Source organism: Rhopilema esculentum, chromosome 5 (assembly GCF_057945365.1).
Source record: "Rhopilema esculentum isolate cy_ngs chromosome 5, ASM5794536v1, whole genome shotgun sequence".
NCBI lineage: Eukaryota > Metazoa > Cnidaria > Scyphozoa > Rhizostomeae > Rhizostomatidae > Rhopilema > Rhopilema esculentum.
The window spans coordinates 2611358-2633115 of NC_142819.1; the positions used below are offsets into that span (position 1 = coordinate 2611358).

Here is a 21758-nt window from a genome sequence, read left to right on the forward strand (position 1 = left end):
CTATAGAGGAATTGGTAAACTTTCATAGTAGTTTTTCCACCATTATCATTGATACCACAACCCGAATATCATTATTTAGCTAAAAAGTGATAAACCCGTGTCGTTTCCATTGCCAATAGTGGCTGCGAACGTGTGAATTCAATGATTTAATTTTCATATTCCTTCGAAGTCTACCATCCAATACTAAAAATTCCTGAAGTTTTTGATTAGACAAGTACTACCTTGCTATAAATAAACGTGTTTAATCTAAAACTTCAAACAAGAAAGGAACAATATCTTTAAGAGCTGCCATTGTCTCGATAAAGAGAGCAACAGTCAATGTGGCTGGCGATGTACATTCAGCTGACCTTGAACAAAGTCAAAGCGAGTTCGAAGTTCGAAATTACGACAAGATTGCGATTAGAATTTGCGAATCTAAACATCCAAAATTACAATATGGTAGACTGAAGAAAAAGCTGAAAAAACTGTTAATTTGTAAGATGGGGGGAATCAAAGATTGTTAGGTACATACAGGTTTTGAGAGAATGTATTTTAAAAGGATACTGGGGTGCAAAAAGACAGAAATTTCAGAAATAGAAAATAAATGCAAGACAGGGTGAATCTATTCTATCTTAGTTTTCCTAAAATTTTTAAACTTAGGTAATCTATAGTTTTTAATGTTTCCCTACCACCATGCAAAAAGTCTCGAATTTCCGACCACTTTTCCTTTTGATAAGGGAATATATTAAAGCTCAAAGTTAAGAATTTCAAGAACACCGAGGCTCAACAGAAACAATGCTATTTTACAATAACTTGCGTATTTTGCCTTGGACTTCAGCCTACAAACTATAACAGGTGACATTTAATGTTTCAGTTAACGTAAATGAAGACGTAAATGGAAAAGCAATCAAAGGCAAACTGTACCATCTGGTCTATCTTCATACATTGTGTAATTTACATATTTTAATAAGCCATGTGCTTTGGGTATCGTTAATCGACAATTAATCTTTCAAGCAGCTTAGAACTTCCTTCACCAAGCCATAACGGTAGCGTGGAAACAGAATATTGTTACATCTTGTAATTAGTTGCTAATGGGCATTAAAGGGGTCATCAAGGATGATTTGATCTTCCTAGTGATGTCATTCGCTCAGACTCAGGAACGGGTGGCTGGGGCAGTTACTTCATACATCCATGAATATCTCACGAAATTTATCTTTTTCTATCGCATGCATGAGTAAACAATTTTATCTGCAAAGATGAAGCATATTTTAAATATTGCACAAATATTCAATCTAAAGTAGACATTTGTACTATTTGATATATAATGAATTAAAAATTATTTTAGGCCTGAAAATTGGAAATTGGATGTGGCATCGTGGTTCTTCCTGTTTTGGATCTCTTTCTCGTTAAGCTTTATTCTTAAAATTCAATTAATCCCTATTTCTTGAAAAAAAACCCTGTTCTAGAGCAAAATTTTGAATAACTAATGGGTCTGGCAATTCTGACTCACACGAACCTTGACACTGCAGTCATACCCCCGTCTTTTACATTCCAGGATAAAGAAACAAGGAAACAATTGCGAAACGTACATCTTTAATTCTTCTTGCAACACTGTTAATTCCTCAGTCTCTTTTCTTGGTTATTTGGAAAGGCTGTTAGCTGATGCAGAATGACGCACATTTTTTCTTTATTTCTTCTGGCATGCTCTTTTGTCACTGCGGCATTGACTACGGCTGATGCTTTCGGTCATCCAGGAATCAAGGAAACTTGTATCCTCAGTGGGAGGTGTGCTGCCAAGGTTGGTTGGTTGATTTCTTTCTAGCTTGAGTGTCCTTGCCAATTGTTCTGTAATGCAATGAGCTTGAATAGTTTCATAAATTTTCTGTATTTGCATACAACTTTCTCTGTATGACAAACCTATGACAAAAATTAGGTTGAAAATGTTAAGAAAATATTGTCACGCTGAAGAAACTAGAACATTGTATAAGTAGCTCTTAAAGAGACTAAACCATTTCACCAGAGATTCATTCGACAGTTATTCTGGTGTCTGCATTAGGCCTATATGGCTGACAGCGTGAAAAGCCATGAATAGCCTAGCAAATTGAAGGATATTACTTAGAACACCTGCCAAAAGAATAGAAAGGACATGAAAATAGCCAAATGAAAAAAATGTTTAGCTTTTGATGAGCTGTATTGGACTGAAATAAGCTGATGGACTATTCTAAATCATGGTACGAGCCACTAAAGTGAAGTTCAGGTTGGCTGTTCTTAATTTTTTTGAAAATTTGAAGCTGGATTGTTCTTACTTTGGTCTTGAATAATTAGGGTATAAACGGTAAAACTGCTAGCTAGTGTGCTTTGGAGGGGGGGGGGGGGGGGTTGCTGGTCTTGTTTGCCAAAGTGAGTGAGGTATCCTTTATTTGCCGACAAGTTTGAAATTTCATCGATGAAGTAACTCATAGATGACAAAAATCTCTTCCTTTTTAAAGATGTTTTATGGAAGTTTGACAACATTATTCAAAATTACAGTTAATTTCCTCTAGACTTAGCCAATTTTGAGGCTAGTATTTTTATAAAACTGTTCTTATAAAAAAGAGTAACAGTGTAAGCTCATTTACTGTAGCTTTTTATTCAAAAGCATTGTTGGCTTAGTGTTTTTACAGAAAAATCTGAAAGGGGAAATCGACAGAATTTTTCCGCTTTTGTTTCCGTGAAAGGTTTCAAATGGGTAGGAAGTAAAAATCCAGTTATTAGCACGTGACTTTCTCGTCACTTGCCTAGAGTTAAAGCCTACAAGCACAAGTGTGGACTTGCTTCTATGGATAAAGAGGGCCGTCGGAAGCGGGGGCCTTGTTTATCCATTGAATGAATTTTGTTCCGAAGACTCTGATAAACGATAAATCGTCATAAAAGATGATGCCCACTTTTAACTTGATTTAAGATATATAGATTTCTTGTCCATAGCCAATGGCGGAAATTATGGGGGTATGGGGGAGCTCTGCCACCCTTCTCCCCCCGACCCACCCAGCGATCTCGTCGGAAAATTCGGTCTTTCTTCGGATAATTGGCAACAATCAACGTGTCAAAATTACTGCAAGAAATAGTTCTGAAAAGTATTTTAAGCTAATCAAGGGCGCGTAGTTGCCCAATTTTCGCTGCATTTTCACTTTTTACCCCAGGGCCCTCTATAATCTCCCTGTGCCACTTTGCAACATTTGAACATAGCATAGCTGATAAAATATTAGCCAGTACTAAATAATCAAACAAACAATATTTGACAAAATCAAAACTATTTGTGAATTGTATATTTAATTTCATTTTCGTAAAGATTAGCCGAAAGTTCCATCGGGTTCCTCCAAATGAAGTTATTTTCAAACGTATTTCCAGCTGATGAAAAACGGATAAAACCCATAAAATGAACATCGCAATTACAATCATGTTGTTATCATGAACTACTTGTAGAAAGTGTAATCGGTCGACCTCTTGTATCATCAATCGTCTTAGATGAGATATCGATTTTGATATAAAAAATCAGAACTGGATCGTCCTTCTTGCTACTTAATTATGGCGTGCTCAGCAAAAATTTCTAAATTACCTATTTTCATCGAAATGTGCAGTTTCCTTAAAATTAGAAATGATCCAAAATGTTATCTTGTCCCCCAAATGAAAGCCTGAATTTCTGCCACTGTCCATAGCGCTACCAGATGACCTAAACTAAAGCATAAAAGCATGTTTCCTGTATCTGGTAAAAGTTTTCCTTACAGGAACACTGCCAATAGAATATGGGAATTGTTGCTTAGCCAACGAAATCAAGTAAACGAACAGGCTCTGTTGGCCCTTTTTCTGAGCAAAAAGGCCACTTGAATTGGTAAGGGAATTATTCAGTGTTTGTTTCCAAGAAGAGGTGGGGTCGTCAGAATACAATGCACCTCTTGCTAAGGGCATAAGCTACCAGTGCCTTTTTCAAAGTAAAATCAAGAGGACTCCATCTGTCGAACCAAAAGCAATAGAATATGATCTACTTTTTGCAAAAACTGAAGCTTGATATCCACTAGCTACAGTCTCAGACCAAACACGTTTGCTATAAGAAATCTCAATATCAAGGGCAGTGGCGTAGCTTGACCTTAGGGGGGGAGATGGAGGGTAATCAAAAGTAAAATTTATCAATAGGGGATAGAAAGGCATGATGATGAAATTTACATCTGGAACAGTAAGATAGCCCCCAGCATCTTATTCATATTTTATTCATCATCTGTTGGAAATGAAGATGTATTGCTCTCACTTTTTTGAGGGCGTCATTCTACTCATTTGCTACTAAAGTAACCTGCCCGAATTTCTTTTTTACAATAAATCTGAAGGATGTGGGAGACTCAAACGTCACTGATGGATTTAAATTGTGCAACAAGGGCAATCAACGCCGTTTTTGAAACGAGTCGCGGCATTTTCCTTCGAATTTCTCAACCAACAACAAACCAATCTCCAAATTTGTGCTAGCAATCTGGTAATACCCTCTCCCCTAGTCTCTTTCCTTTGCATTTTATCAACAAATTACGTCATCACTCTAAGATTGGTATGACCAAAACATAACCGGCATAAATTTGTAAACTCGTGGGTATAAGGCAAAATCAAAGGTATAAGGCAATTGATCCTGCACTATACTTCCATTGGAAACATTTTATCTGTTTACTTTCTCATTATTTCGCAATTTATTGAACACACAGATGGCGAGCCGCTAGCAGTGTTAAAGGTTTAATTGGATTGAAGTTTTGACCATCTTAAAGCATTTTCTGGGTCCTCCAATGTATCAAACTAGGAACCTTATTTCTCTTTATCTCCTATTTTATGGATGAAGATCTAGTTTCTTAGATTTATTTTTCTACAGTGTTTCAGAGGCACCTTGCATGCGCTGAAACACGCCCTTGAAATTATTGGTTGTTTTTATTTCTTTTCTCCCCCGTTCCGTCGATAAATTATTCTTTTTTAGGCCCCGTTAATTGAAACATATATTTAGTTGAATAGAATCATTACGTTTAACTGTGTTTTTAAATGATCAGAAGTTTTCGTTGAGTACACACAACCAATTCTCTAGCACCCCTGCGATTGCTCCTAACCCCCCCCCCCCCCCTTCCATATTCCCTTATACCTGTTAGTGATCTCATAACTACAGTCAAAGTGGAGGGGCTGAAATGGGTATGACCGAAAAAATTTTGAGGCCACATCCTCTTCAACGCCGGAAAACGCCCTTCTTCGAAAATACTTGCTTATCTCTATTGAATTTATATAAACAGTCTGGTTCAGAGAAGATATCAATAACTATAAAAATAGATAGAATTAGCTCGAGGGTAATAAAAAACCAAGCTAACCAAGTTAGAAAATACATCATATCATTAAACAAGATGAAACACCTAGCAAAAGAACAAGAATGGTTTCCAGTCAATGAGAACTGCTACTTCATAGGAGTAAACTATGCAAAGATGCGTTAGAGTAAACCTTAAAAAATTTCTAGCCTTTTATAGTGAAAAAGTGGGTGGGCTATAGCCCCTGCTAGCCCAATGGCTGCGCGGTGCCTGCAGTCAAGATATCTGTTGCACAGATTGCTGCAGTTTTCTTGTCCGATTCCATTGCTTACTAGGCAGCACCTTAAATAATTATTCTTGCATGTAAAAACTGAGAGAATATTCCAAGGTAATGAAAAACCACATTATTATTTCTTTGCAAGAATATTCAAACAATAGGAACATGAGGTTATATGATTTTTCATTGAAATGATTTTTATTCGAAAATCTCTTTGTCGGAAAGCAAGAATGATCAAGAAATATTACTATTATTCTTGTTAAATGTTCTTTCATCATAATTGGTCATTATGACACGTTGTATCCAAGTAACAAAAAGTCATAACAAAACCAAAAAGCGTTATTGCACAATGCCTTTCCTTGATGTCAAAATGTGGTGGATCATAAGAAAAACCAAAACACGTAGCAGGCTTGTGAAAAGAACAGCAATGCTAATTGACAGCGTTTCTAGAACAACCCAAACGATTTTCTACCCACGCAAAGGCAGTCTCTTGGAAGTGTTTCTGGACACTTATCTTGAATAATTTGATGTTAATCATCTGTAGCCGTACAGATGTTCGTAAAAAAGCAATCGAAGCAATTTTAAACTCTTTTATGTACGAAGAACTTTTAAGTACACTATGTAGGAAGACAGCATAACGCAAAACATAGGTTTACTTATATTTATTTGAGTCGAGTGAGCACTCCCGAGCTGCAACTGGACTATATTTATTTGGAGTCTTTCTGTAATATATTTGGAGTCTCTCGAGCTCTGTAATATATGAAGGAGTCTCTCGAACCAAAACGAACTTATTACTCTAATTTTTACTCTAATGTGCTCAGTTTCTGAGACATGGAATCAAACTCAAAATGAAATTTCAACAAATGTCAGCATTGAAGGATATAACTATCATTATGACACTAAATCAGCAAGCCCGAATTTAGTGTACGACTTTAGTGTATGTCAAGAAGTCTCTGAATTTTAAATTATGCAATAACCTAAGCTAGGACTGCGATGACTTTGGAGCAGTTTGGGTTGAAATAGGTATTAAACTTGGAAAATGTTTCTATTCTGCTGCAATTTTGGACATTCTGTTTCTGACATTGAGAAATTTACTTAATATCTTAAAGGTACTCTTTCGAAATAAATCAATAAACAAATATTTATGATGGGCGATTTCAATATAAACCTTTTAAATTTCGATTCTCGATTAATTGCGCCGTTAATTGCAACACATGTGTAGTTGTTACAAAAGCTTCCATTTGCTTTCAATTTAAATTTTCTATTATCTTTTACTTTGTTTCTTGCTTATTTGCAATTTTGATATTATTTTAACAAAATGTTGAATATTAACTGTGCAAAAATTGGTGTTTTCTTTGTATTTTTGTGGCTTCCAACATGCGGCCAAAATTCAGCCATATTTTGCTTTTTTGGCCAAATCAATTTTCGACGGCAAACAGCTTTGAAAAGCGACCAGAATGGAGGAATTTGGCTTTCAAAACGGCCAAATTGCAACACTGGACGAAAGGACAGTGTCTTTTTCTAAGGAAATCTAAGGAAGCCATTTTCCTCTGCAATTCAATTCAATAACCTGAATTCCAATTCTTGATCGACACTTGGCGAATATAACATGGTTAAGCAAAAATCTAATTTTTCTCAAAGCTTTCATAAAAAGCTGAGCGCCGAGAACGTTTTTCAAAGCCTGTTATAGATTTGCTTATGACTAAAATATCAATATTTCATGTACTTCCCAATAGCTTCTTTAAACTCCAGCTTTTGATAAGAGATAGATTCAGATTGTAAGAGCAAAGATAAGGCTGATCAGCAGAAAAAATAGCAAAAATCAAGATCCCTTTTAATTAAAAATATAAGCATTAAATATACATTTTGCCGTTGTCTGGTGAAAACATGAACTGACCACTCTCCTATTGTTTTGTATAATTAATCTGAAATACTATGCTCTTAAACCCATCTCACATCATATAGGAAAATAATTTAATGCTTTTGGCATAACAGATGTCTGATCACCCCATTATTTCCAGTTAGATTATAAAATTGTTGTCAAACAGGGAAAAACAGAGTCTTGGGTAAATTTATGATCAGAAACTAGGAAAGGATGATTGAGATTCAAATATTCTATTTATAATTTCTATGCTTATTACTCGGCATATTATGATCCCTACCCTACATTCGCACCACTCCTTGTATGTTTTTTAAATATTCTGATAAATTTTCAAAACTTTGATAAATTTTGTATAATCAAGATTACAGCGTGGAATCAATTTGAGCCTTGATATCAAATTATCTTTCTTTTGACAGTATGACGCAGTTGCAGATGACGAGGATGACATTGAAGGTACGCCAAACGATATTAATTGTGTAGCAGAGATTATCTAACATGAAAACATGCCGACTGTACTGATACAAGCGGAGATTTTGCAGAAATCAGTGAATCTTCACCCTTAAAAAGACACTGATTTGTAAAACTGGGAAAGGACTGAATAATTTCATTAGATCGGTAAATGAAGGAAATCATAATAGATCGAATTAAGCGGACGCTGGCTTTGTATGGCATGCTTAAAGGTCATTTATAAATGTGGATGTCATCCATGTGCATTCTATTATTAAAATAACCCAGTAACAACCTTTTTGGTAAAGCTTACGACACATTAACTCTCTAAACAGCATTTGGCTGTTTAAACATTCTTTCTGCAAAAACGATAACAATTGACCTCCAAAGGTCAAGCTAGTTTTTTCGCCTGTTTTCAAACCAAGGGCCCATATCAGCACGCTTTTGGTGAGACCCCCGAGCCCATAAATGTACACTTATACCTTGGCCAAGGTCGAACATTTAGCCTGATTAACTTTGGTATTGCTTGTGTAAGACAGTTTGACGCAGCTTTGTTCGGCGTATCTATTGAGTTGGCGTCACCTCTCTAGCATCAAATCTTACCACACTCACACTACTTCACCCCCAATTCCTCGCCCATTCTTCTTCACCCCAAACTCCCTACTCCCAATTTTTCAACCTCCATTCTCCACCCCTAGTTCCCAATCCCCAATTTCCCAAAGCTACAGACAAGTTAACCAAAAGCTACAGAGAAAATCTATGTGTTTTTTTTGTAGACCAAGGTGGCTTCTACTACAGAAAAAACCAAATCAGTGTGGAAATATTTCAGAGGTAAAGCGCAAATACTGTTTCTCGACCGCTTGAATATAAAGACGTTCACTCAATATCATTTTGTGAAAGTAAATGTTTCCATTGATAACAACGATAATAATAATAATAATAATTTCCATAATGAAGCTCAATCTCTTTTTGGAGCAGTTACCCAGCAAGTAAACACCAAAAGCAAGGTGCTGCATATTGGAATATGTCTTTCCCCAGGTAATAGAAATTTGCGCGAGGTTTATTGATTTTGTTAGATTTTATTCTAATCCAAACATAACGATCCTGGGAGCAGTGGCAGAAATTTTTCAAAGCTTCTGGGGGTTTCTAAGGTGTTTGATACAAATCCTTTGACCAACAATTGATACATTTTCTGCTTTGCTTGAAAAGATGTGGCAGCAGGATTTGTGGAAGCCATAGAGCAAAGGTTTACACGACTGGACACTACCACGGCTACCATAAAAAGGTAAGAAGCTCTTATACTATTTACCTATTGTCTACAATAGAAGCATGTCTTCTAAATTATGCTGTATTGCCCACCCTGTTCCATGCATCATCGACGCCACAGTTTTGTTTTTGCTGGCATTTATTAAAAGTTTATATATCCTTTGCTAACATTTAATGCTTCTACTTCTATATTGGGGACTTCAGCCACGGTTGTGGCTATGTACGAACCTCAGATATAGGTAGATATGGTGCGGTCCAGTATATCTCTGATACAAGTTCATGAATCTCTCAGAACAACATCACAATTGTGGCTACTGACAAAACGAAAGACATTTTTGACAAGACAGAACACCTCTTTTGTTGCAATTTAAAAGAAACTTGATAATAGAGACACTGTTCATAAAAGGGAGCGTGAAATATCATAAACATGTTTGCTCTATGAATTATTCTATAAAGCCTTTTTTTACTACCCCAGTGTTTCATAATCTTGAGGCAAAAGCATGCTGCCTAAGTCTAATGTATCCTGTAAAGGATGAATTTGGTGAACACTTTGATCTTTTTTGAGGTTTGAAATTATGACTCTGGTCCCTCCTAGTACTGTCGACCATCGCCAAGTTACAGAAATCGTGGTACCTTCACTTGCTACTTCCATAGCGAGGAGAACACCCTTGTCGTATACTGGCCGACTTACAAACGGAAATTTGTTATAAAGAATGTGAATAATGGAATGCACCTCAAAGTGCTCTTGCCAAGGTAGGTATGAAAGCATTTATGACATTTATTGATCGTCATTTCCATAACAGAATCATTATAATCATCATCATCTTTGATCATCTTCCCGGATCAAAAAGCACGACTTCTTTCATATACTAACCAACATTTATGCAATTATGTATTCTAATTTTTTCATTCAATTAATGTTAAATTCAATTGGCAAGCTGACGTATTTTTTTAATCCTAGATATCGTTATGTCAAGAAATACTGCTATCAGCTTCCTTCCTGTGTACCTAATTACCCAAAGACTATAGTTATTACAGAAAAAATTCAAGGTAAAAGTTGCCCTAGTGGACGGCTGCGCTTTCCTGTTGGCTCAACCCAAGATTTAACAAAAAGGTAGTTCTAAATGTTAGCATTTATCTTTCTGGATTTAGAAAAACAAGATAAAGTTATGGTCTGCACAACAAACAAGTTCGTTAAAGACAGATTTTTGGTCTGTAATGGAAACGTAACCTGATAATGATTCGAGCCATGAAATATAGTTTTTGGCTCGTGTGAACGATTATCTTTACGTTCAAAAAACAATAACAGTTGTGATGCAATTAAGATTTAGAAAGGCAGTTGGGGAGAGGGCAGTTGGGGAGAGGGCAGTTGGGGAGAGGGCAGTTGGGGAGAGGGCAGTTTGGGAGAGGGCAGTTGGGGAGAGGGCAGTTGGGGAGAGGGTGGTTGGGGAGAGGGTGGTTGGGGAGAGGGCAGTTGGGGAGAGGGCAGTTAACTACCCTAAAATATTGGTTTCTCTGTGCCCGCTGCATTTGGCTTTAAGGTTTTTGTATGTAAAGGACAGGGTCCACGCCACCGGAAGCCGAGGGGGTCATGCCCCCCCCCCATTTTCTTGCGAAGCAAGTAGTTTTAAAGCTGCAGTAAAAGGAGGAAAAGTCTTTGTCTCCTACTTTTGCTAGCCTTGCCCCCCCCCCCCCCCACTTTTAATCTCGTGCCGTAGACCCTGAAGGAGCAAACAGTTTGAAGTTTTATGTTACTATAAAGGCTAATAAAGAACAGTTCCAATGTTACCTCATTGAATTTTGGCTTCAGGTCTCTAGATGGAAGATTAAACAACCCGAAAGCAATATTCAATGGTGCAGTTGGGGAAAATATGTTGCGGCTATCTGGCAATGGCTATGCTGATAAAATATCAGAGCTATCTGGATCATGCACTGCACAACAGAAAGCAGGAAGCACGTGTCCTTTTCCAAAGGAAAATAATGGAACCGGTTCAAATAGACCAAACCCTCGTGTTGTTAGCAACGTACTCATGAAACAAGTGAGTGAATTTACCCCTGAGAACTTCCCTCATTTATTTATAGTAGAAAAACAAATTGTTCTATACACTGTTTTCTAATACCGAAACTGTTCTATGGTCAAATGTTAGCTTTGGGTGTTTAGCAGAGAACAGGAAATAAAATATGCGATCTTGTAAGGGATGAAAATGCTAAAAAATCTCTGCTGGAAAAGTTGAAGCCTGACTTTAAAGCATATCTACTTTTACGTATGAAATCAATATTAAACTTTTTATTTCACATCTTTTAAAAAGGGGCGCAACAAGCAATCCAAGGTTCCTTGGAAAAAATTTCTAGGCCCCCCTTAACTTAACCACATATCTGAAATAAATAGCTTCAGAGCCCCATTTTTTAAACGTTTGGTAGGGCCCCTTGGGCTTGCCTAGGCTTCTCAACCTGTTCTAGCGTCCTGCAAAATTCTTTCTTATCCATTTTGCTGAAATTTGACTGAATGGAAAAATGAAAGGTGTAGGGTGTATGGTTTCTTTTTTGAAGCAGTGATGTGATGTGCAACAAATTTATTCTAAAATAAAAATCTCTTGTCCTACTAATATTTTGAATATATTATTGGTCGGTAAAAGTGTTTAATTAATTTTTAGAATCGAGAAATATTCAGTAGAAGAGGACAGAGCGATCTATCTGTGTATTTTGGACAGGTGAGGAACCAGCAGGGTTTCCCAATTTAATAATTACATACATACGAATAATTAAGCCTTAATCCTCATAAAATTAAGCCAGAGATGTCCGATGAAAGACATAATGTGATTGTACTTTTTCGACTTTTTCCTGTCACCTCGAATGTTTGACTGTTCGGAAAAATTTGATAGAAATCATAATACTTTTAAAGATAGATGTTTTGCAAAACTGGTTTGTTTCAAATACTGTGCTTAATATCTTAGAAATCGTAGGCTTTATTATTCTAGACCTTTTGCCATTTATGCACCCAATGTGCAACCTCCATGATATAAATCATCTAAGGGATAAGCTTATTAGAATAGACTCGTCTTTCCATAGGTTTTTTATTTGACACAGAAATCAACTGTCGATTTTTACAGATTTTTTACTGGAACCTCAATGCGGCCCTAGATCCACCATAACACAAGTGCATAGCTAGGGAATCTATCTAGGGCTCAATGAACGTTCTCTAAATGGCGATGAGTATTTGCGTACATAGCACAGTTTTCAAATCAAACATATTGAATCGTACTACGTACTATAAATACACAAGTGGAGGTACTCACAGATGCAGGACAGAATTTCCGAAAAGGGAATGAACCAAACTTGCAAAGTTTATTCGGAAACAAAATAAATCATGAGGCCTAAGCAATCAATAAAAGAGTGAAAAAATAAACAGAGCAGAGAGAATGAGGGGGGATCAATATGGTTTTTCTCAGCATTGACTACCATACTATTAGTAATATAAATTACTTATTAGTGCTATCATACGTTGATATGGATGAAATACACAGCAGTTTTTCAAATCCAGATGTTATTCATGTGTTTATTGTAGCTCCTGGACCACGACGCAGATCATACAGCCGAATTACCACGAGGTTTTCAGCAAAAGAAACCCAATGACGTGGAAGTGCCTATATCAGTTCCCAAGGTAATCTGGTCGCTTTACCAAGATCATTTGGAATTGTCGCTATAGGTTTTAGAAGAACGGCTAGTGGCCTAAAAACCAACCCTCGAAGAAACTTTGAAGAAGTCTCAAAATTTCAAGTTTCCTTTTTCCACAAATTTTGAATATTTTTTTTTCAATTTCATAATTTGGTTATTGATATTTGTTTTTGTTAATATGCTTTATGTATTGATTGAGATTTTTTTAATCCTTGAATTTTACGTTCCTTTAACACCCCCCTCACACATTTCCTAGAGAAATATGATAACGTTTGCAATACAAAGTCAACAAACAAAAATAATGCCTCGAGTTTGGAGTAGTAATTTATTAGTTAGTTGATCAAAAAAGGATCACAGTTTATTTACAAACAAAAACATAACAATTTTTCAAGTCTATAATTATCGGATAGTTTTGCCAATCTTAGAATTTTTGTCACCAGCTTGGTTTTATGTTTTATTTCTAATAAGAAATAGTAGAAGATTTTCTAAAAATGCGGTAATATTATCGTTGTAGGGAGATGTGATATTTGACCCTGATTCCACTGGCAACAAGTCTATCCCTGTCAGACGCTTCAGATTCGATACGTAGGTTTATAGCTTGTCTTTGAAAGTTGTCACAATGTCAGCTATATAACAGTTGTAACTGAGTCCATTAAGAGAGACGGGAGGTTTACCATCTTCATCATCAAGTAGTAGAATGTTTATTTTGAACTGCTGTGGCTCTCAACAAATCACGATCTTGCGCCATCCTGTAGATTTCCAGCAAAACCCCTTGCACCCCTATTCTCTTTGATCTTGTTAGTTGATCAAATTTTTGGTCCCCCTCGACCTCGTTTGCCTTAAACAGTTTAGATCAGAAGATCTTTCTCAAGGTTCTGTTTTGCTAAAATGTGCCCAGCTCGCTATTAACTTTCATTCATCATACATTCATACATTTGTCATTGTCACAAAGAGTATATAGATGATTCTTTTAATTAAAATGTAGAGAATGCTAAGAACAACAACTCTTATTTCAAAACGTGAAACACAAAAGGAAGAAAGAAACGTTGTAAACAGTTTCTTTTGCTGCCAATGTCTTACTGTATGAAATTCAATGCATCATGATGTCAATAATTCACAATGTACCTCCCTCTAGATGCACTGGCAGTGATAAATGCAGATGTCCCCGAGAACACATTAATGATATATCAGCGGTTATCGATGCAAATACTGTTTACGGCCAGGATAAAAACCGCCTCAACAAGCTAAGACTTCTCAAAGACGGCCTAATGAAGATGGATAACGGCAACCTGCCGGTAAGCCTCTAGCCTCTTTACTCTACCTAGCCGCTTTTACTTTTACAACTAGCTCTGTGCGCCAGTGGTGGCGCCAGGGGAGGGCTAGGGGGGCTACAGCCCCTCCGTCGGAAGCATCTAGCCCCCCATCGGAGGAAATTTTAGGCTATTGTCGGATATTGACGGAGCAAATGTGACAAAATAACGTATGAAAACTGCATATTTTAGTCACTTTAGCCCCCCTGTCGGAAGCTCCAACCCCTCTGTCGGAAGATTTCTGGCGCCACCTCTGCTGTGCGCCTTGAGTGGGCTGAGCTATGGCAACCTTACCTTGGTGTATTCTCCGTCTTCGGTTATGATTCTTAATAGAGACAAACACATTATCGTCTCTGGTATTTCATTGTTTGATATTTTCACTTCTGAATCTGAGCCTTTGCAGGACTCCATTTTTGCTCTCTTTTTGTTTTGTGCTTTATCTGACTATTACTTCTGATCATGTTTGAATATCTTTAGCTAAATACTTTTGGTCTACCAAATGCAAACGCCATCGGACGTGACCCAACAAGGCTCAGAATCGCAGGTGACAACCGCGCCAACGTTGCACCTACCCTCCTTGCGCTGCACACGCTGTTTGTAAGAGAACATAACAGAATAGCAAGACTTTACAAGAAGCGGCATCCAAAGGTAAGTTAAACTAGAAACTAACTAGCATCAGTCGTAGTTTTGAGATTCCAGGAAGATGCTTCCTGCATCATCCTTCCCGATATTTTGAAAAGAGAGTTAGACTGGACAAATGTAAACCTGATCTAAGCTTTCAAGAGAATGATATTTTGCTTAAAAAGCGAAAATGCTATTTTGTCAAAGCTCTGTGCGCCTTGAGTGGGCTGAGCTATGAAAGCCACGAAATACTCCATAATTACTCAAAACGAGAAAGGGATTAGGTACTGCATGAGGTTTTAGCTATAGGAAGTCTTAAAGGCATTGAGTCATGGTAAATAGGCTTTCTCTATAGGGGGTCATTTGGTTTCGGCGTGATCGCTGCTGTTTCATGTGATATTGGCATCCGTTGTTGACAACTTGCTATTGATGGAAACTTTTATGTTAATCAGTACAAGGTGAGTTCATGTGACCAGTTCAGGGTCAACCAATAGCATCGCAGTCATGGAAATCATGACTCAGCGGATTTTGGCAATTTGGGTATACCCAGTCTATTTATCATGACTCAATGCCTTTAATCAAGAAGAATAGCGGTAACCTCTGTCACCAAACATATGGCACAGCGTTTCCTGTGATTAGAAATTCCCTTTTTCTTTCCTAGTCCTTGAACTTTTTAGACCATTGAACACTGTTTGAAATCCTTAATTCTTACTGACCCCTCAGGCGTGCGCACAGTTTGTTATACGAATAGATGTTGAGGCTGATATCAATTATTGTATTAGTATGTTTGCAAATGTGCAATTTTTTGAGACCCCCAACTTTTCTAAACGCTCCGCGGTGCCTGATGTAATCTTTTTTTGGTGTTTAGTGGAAAGGTATTTGTATTAAATTACATTTCGAGCCGATTGATCATTAATGAAACAGAAACTGAATGAAACTGAACGGTAGAAAAAACCGTTCTTCTTAAGAATGATTTAAGAATATTTCTGGGCTAACAAATGCTAGACTATAACTAGGTACGTACAGTTTTCATACACACTTATTTGCCACCTTGAAGACCGTGTGATAAGTATTCGGAAAGAATTTGATGTTAATATTCAGTTACTTTCATATTATAAAGTATCTTGTATTTATTGACGGTTACTTTGATGATACTTTACAGGCATCTGATGAAGAAATCTTCCAACATGCAAGAAAAATTGTAATTGCCGAGATGCAAGCAATCACTCTAAGGGAATATGCACCATCCATTATTGGCAGAAAGCTTCCGCAATACAAAGGGTTCAACCCTAAAGTAAACAGTGGCATCGCGACAGAGTTTTCACATGCTGCCTTCAGGTTTGCAATTTTACGCTTCTCTATTGTGTATTCAGGTTGTTAAAGATCAGCTGGCAAACAAGAGTACCATTTCTCTTTAGTCATCCCAAAGTGGGCAATTTGAGCTTTGGCAGGTTTGGGTAATTTTAAGCATTACAATAGCTCGATAATTGAAATATTGCAGTTTTAAATTTAGTGTAAGAACACTTTTCCAGCTCCCTATGTCAGAAGTAATGACTAAATAGTAAAAGAGTAATTCATTTATAAAGGGACTGTGCAAAATGAGATAGATTGCTCTAATTTTACCAACCCCACCCCCCCCCCCCACCCCTAAAACTCCAAGGCAATGTGGACACAATTAAGCAAGATTAGGTGAGGAAGCACTTCCATAGAGATGTGAAACATTAATGGACTGTAAAAAAGCAGACTAAGACATGGCTTCCTTCTTAAGTAAAAACTCTCAACAGATGATGTGGAGACTTTCTAGCCGCCTCCCACTAGTTCAGTATTGATATCTTTGCAATACATGCGCTCTAACTGAACTATGAGAAGATATAGATGTTTTTTTATACATGTGTGCTTTCCTGGATGTGTTTTAATGTTTCGCTCAATACCTGTAACAAGGATGGTAGGTTCATATCTCATTCCTTGCCCAAAGAATAATTTTAGTGATGTGTTAGAGGGATCAAACCCCAAATATTTTCAACATATACTTAAAAATAAAAAATCATCTTGCTCTCAGCTTTAGCTTGTTTAGTCTCCAAAAACTATTTTGCCCTATACCCCTTTCTTCTCCAATACGTAATATGCTTCTCGGTCTTTGCCTGTACCTAGATGTTGTCATGATCACTTTTCTATCAGGCTCGATTGAGGGTGGGGCAATCCTCTGTTTAGATGCTAGCTTACTCATGAAAATTTAAGCGTACATAATACTAAAAATGCTTGACAAATTTGTTGCAGGTTTGGACATACACAGATCAGTGGAACAGTTTTCCGTTTCGACAAAAACAACAAAATTTCACCTTACGGCCATTTTGCACTGCGCGAAGGCTTTTTTCGGCCTGAAAGAGTAACCGAAGAAGGTGGTATTGATCCTGTATTAAGAGGGGCAGTCAAAAGACCATCCCAAGAAATTGATGTTAAGATAGTTGATGAGATGCGAAACTTCCTGTTTCCCAAGAATGGTCTTGGGCTGGATCTAGCCGCTATTAACATCCAAAGAGGAAGGGATGTGGGGATACCTGACTACAATACGGTCAGAAAAGCTCTAGGATTGCCAAGTAAGAGCATTGTATATACCCATCTATGCTGCACGTGACTTTTATTCTAGTTGTTCTTGGATTCCCTAGTAAAGGGTTATTCTCTTGGTCTTGGCATATGCTTCTTCAAAAGAAGAAGTTATAAAGCTATTTTTCTTTTATTCAATGGCATTTTTTTATTATAGAGGTGACATCATTCAAGCAAATTACAAGAAATAGAAAAGTAGCAACATCATTGAAATCACTTTATAAAGATGTAAACAACCTTGATTTGTGGGTTGGAGGTATCGCAGAAGATCATGTACCAGGATCTGAGCTAGGCCCAACATTCGAAAAGATCTTTGTGGATCAAATTTCAAGGATGCGAGATGGTGACAGATTCTGGTATGAAAGAATTCTTTCTAGAAAGGTAAGTCTGGTTTTAGTATCTATACATGATAGGTAATAACTGTTTAACTAAATTGATATAGAAATTTTCATTTAATGTATGAGAACATTGGTCCATCCTAGTAGCATCAGGGATTATGCAACTGAAGAGGCTACTGTCGCTAGATCAACTCGACCATTCCTAACTTGTATTATAGAAACGAAGATTCAAAGTGACGGCTAGTAATGCTTATGTCTTCTACGAGAACTTAACAACAGATCCCCGCTGTATGAGGCAAACAAGGTCTGAAGTGTAACCGACTGCTACCGTCAATCCAGCAAGAAAATTTGTTGATGCTGGTCCCGCCTCTTTTAGAATTGAGATCTCTACAGACTAGCTTTAGGTTTGGCTGAAAGGAACAGGCAATAGATGACTCAATTAATGCAACACGCAACGAAAGTTTTGGCTTTTGCGGCCACAACTTGTGTGCCAAGAGCTAAGCATCGATCAAGCCATGAAATAAACTGAAACTTCTAATAACACTCGCCTGTGTGCAATGGCTAACTCCTGATCTGCGGCCAGTAGTGAAAGTTGCTGCCGAATTCATGGTCAATTCTCGTAAGGAAACCTCCGCACAACAGCCACCTTTAATCAACGGCCAAACGGCCACTTGGGAGTGCAACAATGCCTTATTTTCCCTCTAATAACGGTCAAGAAGGTAACCTTTTTGCAAGGAAATAAAAGTAAATTTAAAAAAATTCGTTTCTACTTAGAAAGTATGTATTTTTGTAAAAACCATTAGCTTTTTCCAGTCTTTTCATGCCCCCTCGCTTGATACATCACAAGTATTTAAAATTACCTGTTAACTTCCGCGATTTATTTATATTCAGTGATGCTGCATGGTGTCGTAGATCACAACAACATTATAAAACAACTGTTTAAAATGCTTTTATCACGCCTCGGATCGTTTCTTGATAGATGACGTTTCTCTTTCCTTTGCGCTTTCTATTATCCTCGTCCATAGCAACAAATTGCACCTGACTTTGGAATGTCTGGTTTGCTTGTGGCAATTCTCCCTTGATTGCAGACTGCAGGCTTTAACTTAATGACTTTGAACCACATTCATTGGACGAGAAAGCTGTGAAAAATATTATTTGACCTTTAAGATATGAACACAGGGACGCCAAATCAGTTCTGCCTATTTCCTTAGTCTTTTTGACGTCACTGCATATTTAAGCTGTTAGAAAAAAAAAACTTTTGTCACTTTCAACTGTTCAACAAACGGGCAGTTGCTGTCTGGAGCTATTCTGTGCATGGAGTGTGATGTTAAAATGATTTATGAACAGAGACAAATTTGCATTTGAATTGGAGAAGCCTGTTGACCGTCTCATATCACAGTCCTTACCATATCACAGTCAATTTCAACCGATTGTCATTCAACATTTTCAACTGATTTTTGAGTGAATAGATTTTTTAGATTTTATGCTTGGGAACTGTTATGATTAAAAACGATTTAAGCACGACATTAATCCTTTCGGCGTTTTTTCTGTCTATGCTGTGGTATAAGATGATTTTTTTGGCTAAGCCAGTTGACTGAAAAGTATGATTTCTGGTAAATTGTCATGATATTCTCAACTCAAAGCTTAAACGAAAATTGATTCAGAAAGCTTTGGGACTGCTTTAAATATGACAAAGACGAGTGCAAGAAATATAGGTGGTTTTGCCTAGCATTTTCGTTGCTTTGTTCCTAAATTTCTCGACTTCTCACTAAAAGCAGTATATGATGAAAACATTTTTATTTTATATTCTTCTACATAAAACAGTAACCTCACTTTACAGGTAGTTACTATGGGCTAGCCTGGTAACAAGTCTACTAATTTACAAAAGTTTTAATACACAAATAAGATCATAAGAGTTCGTAGTATCTTTAGAAGGAGAGCAGTTCAGGGATATTCCGCACACAGTCTTATTGCGCACACAAAATATGTAATAAGATGTTCGGATAATTATTATTGTAATTATAATAATAATAATAATAATAATGGAAACTTTTCATTTTGAATTCCTGTTAAAACTACAATTACAAATCTCACTATTACAAGGTAATTTGTAACTGGCTAGCCTGTTTTTACAAAATAAAACTATTACAATCGTAATGAGAAAAGAAAAAAATGTTAAAAGGGGAGTAGCTCTGGATTAGTCCAAGTTTTGTTTCTACAGCAGAATATATAGTATGTGGTGCGAATGGAGATGCTTGTAAGTTTATTATTAATAATAATAATAATAATAATAATAATAATAATAATAATAATAATAATAATAATAATAATAATAATAATAATAATTTTGGGTATCTAAATTTCTCTAAAGAATTTATTTAGATTTTCTTAATATTGCAACACATTTATTTATCTGAAGCTTGTATGCGTTCCAGTTTTCGTTGGTCTTATTCCTGTTGTAAACATTCTTTAGCTTAGACCGGTACATAACTGCTTTTCGCAGTTCTTTGGTCATGAACGGACCATCATTTGCACGAACATATTTTTTCTTGACTGGAGCATGCTGATAAAGTACTTTTGTCAAGTTTGTGTTGATACAATCAAAGGACACTTTTCCTGATAAATCTTTCATGGTATTACCAATATAATGTTATCGTGCTAAACTTAGTCTAGTCTCTGTATTAAACTATCCTCGGACCTTTCTTGATATAGCCGCCTTTAAGGACTGTCAGAATTATTGTGTGAAAATCAGAATGCCCCGTTTAAAATGTTGTCGTGCTTTTAAGGCTGGATTTTCTATTTGTTAGAATTAAATCAATGCATCGAGGTTTAGATGATTTAAAAGGTTGGCTCTTTGACAATACTAGCAAAGTTGTAGCTATCCATAAAATATTTTAAATCACTGTCACATATTTCGCAGTTTAGGTCTCACTTATTTCGCAGTATACCAACTATAACAACTCAAGATACAATCAAGACAATCAAGATAAGATAACTCCTAGATAAGAAGTCACCTGTACACTACACTCGATATGAGAATTCTTCGTGTTTATCTCTTTGCCTCAATTTCAATACACCATCTGTTTGCTCTGAAGTTGCAAAGAAGCCTGGGAAGTGTACAGTCCTTACCGTAAGATCAAGACCAAAAATCAGTCAAGATACCATACAATCAAAGGGAAGCGAGACTGCATCAACATTTTGCAAATAATTTTGGAATCGGAGTTGCAATTTTGAAATGACAATCCTCCACATACATGGCAACGTCAATAAACAATTCTGCTAAGATGTATCAAAGCTCAAGAGAAAAATTACCTGCCAATATTTTTTATAAATCTAAAAATGTGGTCCAGCATTAGATCTAAAGTTCTAAAGTTCTTTTAGTTCTAAAAAGCGAGCTTCCTTAGAGCAATTTGTCTATCACAGAAAAGCAATTCTATATAAAGAATATCTCAGGTTGGTAGTAAGAAATAGAATCCCTGCAGGATCTCTGTTTTTAAAAGCGCTTCAAGAACAGAGCATTGAAATAGAGGTGTGCTCTTTGTTGCTTGCCTAAGCTCTTAAAACGAGCACTTGTTTGTTAGTTAACTTTTTTCCCTGCCAATGTCATTTACGCTGAAAATCGTATCTTTCTTTCTATTCACAGGAGATCAACTACGTTAATAAGCATACACTGAGCAGAATCATACAGTTGAATACAGGGTATAATGATCCCCCAAGCAATGTCTTCTTTGCAAGTGACGTCTGCAGAACAGTGGTTGGTCACCAGTGTGTCAAGAAACGGCCTTCGAAGTGCCGAAACCGCTCGTATCATAAATGAAGCGTGACTTACTAAAGAATGATAATCTAATCTCAATAACATCAGCGAAAAGAAACTTCCAAGTAGTTATGAAGCTATCTCGAAGTAATATAAATGTTTTCTTTCACAAATTATCATTCATTTAGCTTTTCTATTTTTATAATAATATATGCTGGTATAAAAATCAAGGGTTTTGTAATTAAATGGCAGCATTTAAATACAAGTTTTGTTGTAATGCTCTCATGAAATGCCCGAATTAAACATGA

General features: G+C 36.7%; 1 protein-coding gene across 1 annotated transcript; it reads left to right on the forward strand.

Annotated features, from left to right (window-relative positions):
• Positions 1–1635: 1635 nt before the first annotated feature.
• LOC135689597 (peroxinectin A) lies at positions 1636–21758 on the forward strand. Its single transcript, XM_065206882.2, has 16 exons — positions 1636–1777; positions 7852–7888; positions 8659–8713; positions 9092–9167; positions 9744–9901; positions 10110–10262; positions 10959–11187; positions 11803–11859; positions 12714–12809; positions 13338–13408; positions 13959–14118; positions 14611–14781; positions 15917–16092; positions 17032–17351; positions 17516–17739; positions 21340–21758. The coding sequence occupies exons 1-16, from the start codon at positions 1649–1651 to the stop codon at positions 21511–21513; spliced, it is 2286 nt and encodes a 761-aa protein (XP_065062954.2). The 5' UTR covers positions 1636–1648; the 3' UTR covers positions 21514–21758.

Excerpts from the sequence above, each read along its gene's own strand:
- LOC135689597 (XM_065206882.2), top strand. The coding sequence starts at position 1,649 with ATGACGCACATTTTTTCTTTATTTCTTCTGGCATGCTCTTTTGTCACT. Across the intron at positions 7,889-8,658 it reads TGACGAGGATGACATTGAAG|ACCAAGGTGGCTTCTACTAC; the intron begins GTACGCCAAACG and ends TTTTTTTTGTAG. Across the intron at positions 10,263-10,958 it reads ACCCAAGATTTAACAAAAAG|GTCTCTAGATGGAAGATTAA; the intron begins GTAGTTCTAAAT and ends TTTTGGCTTCAG.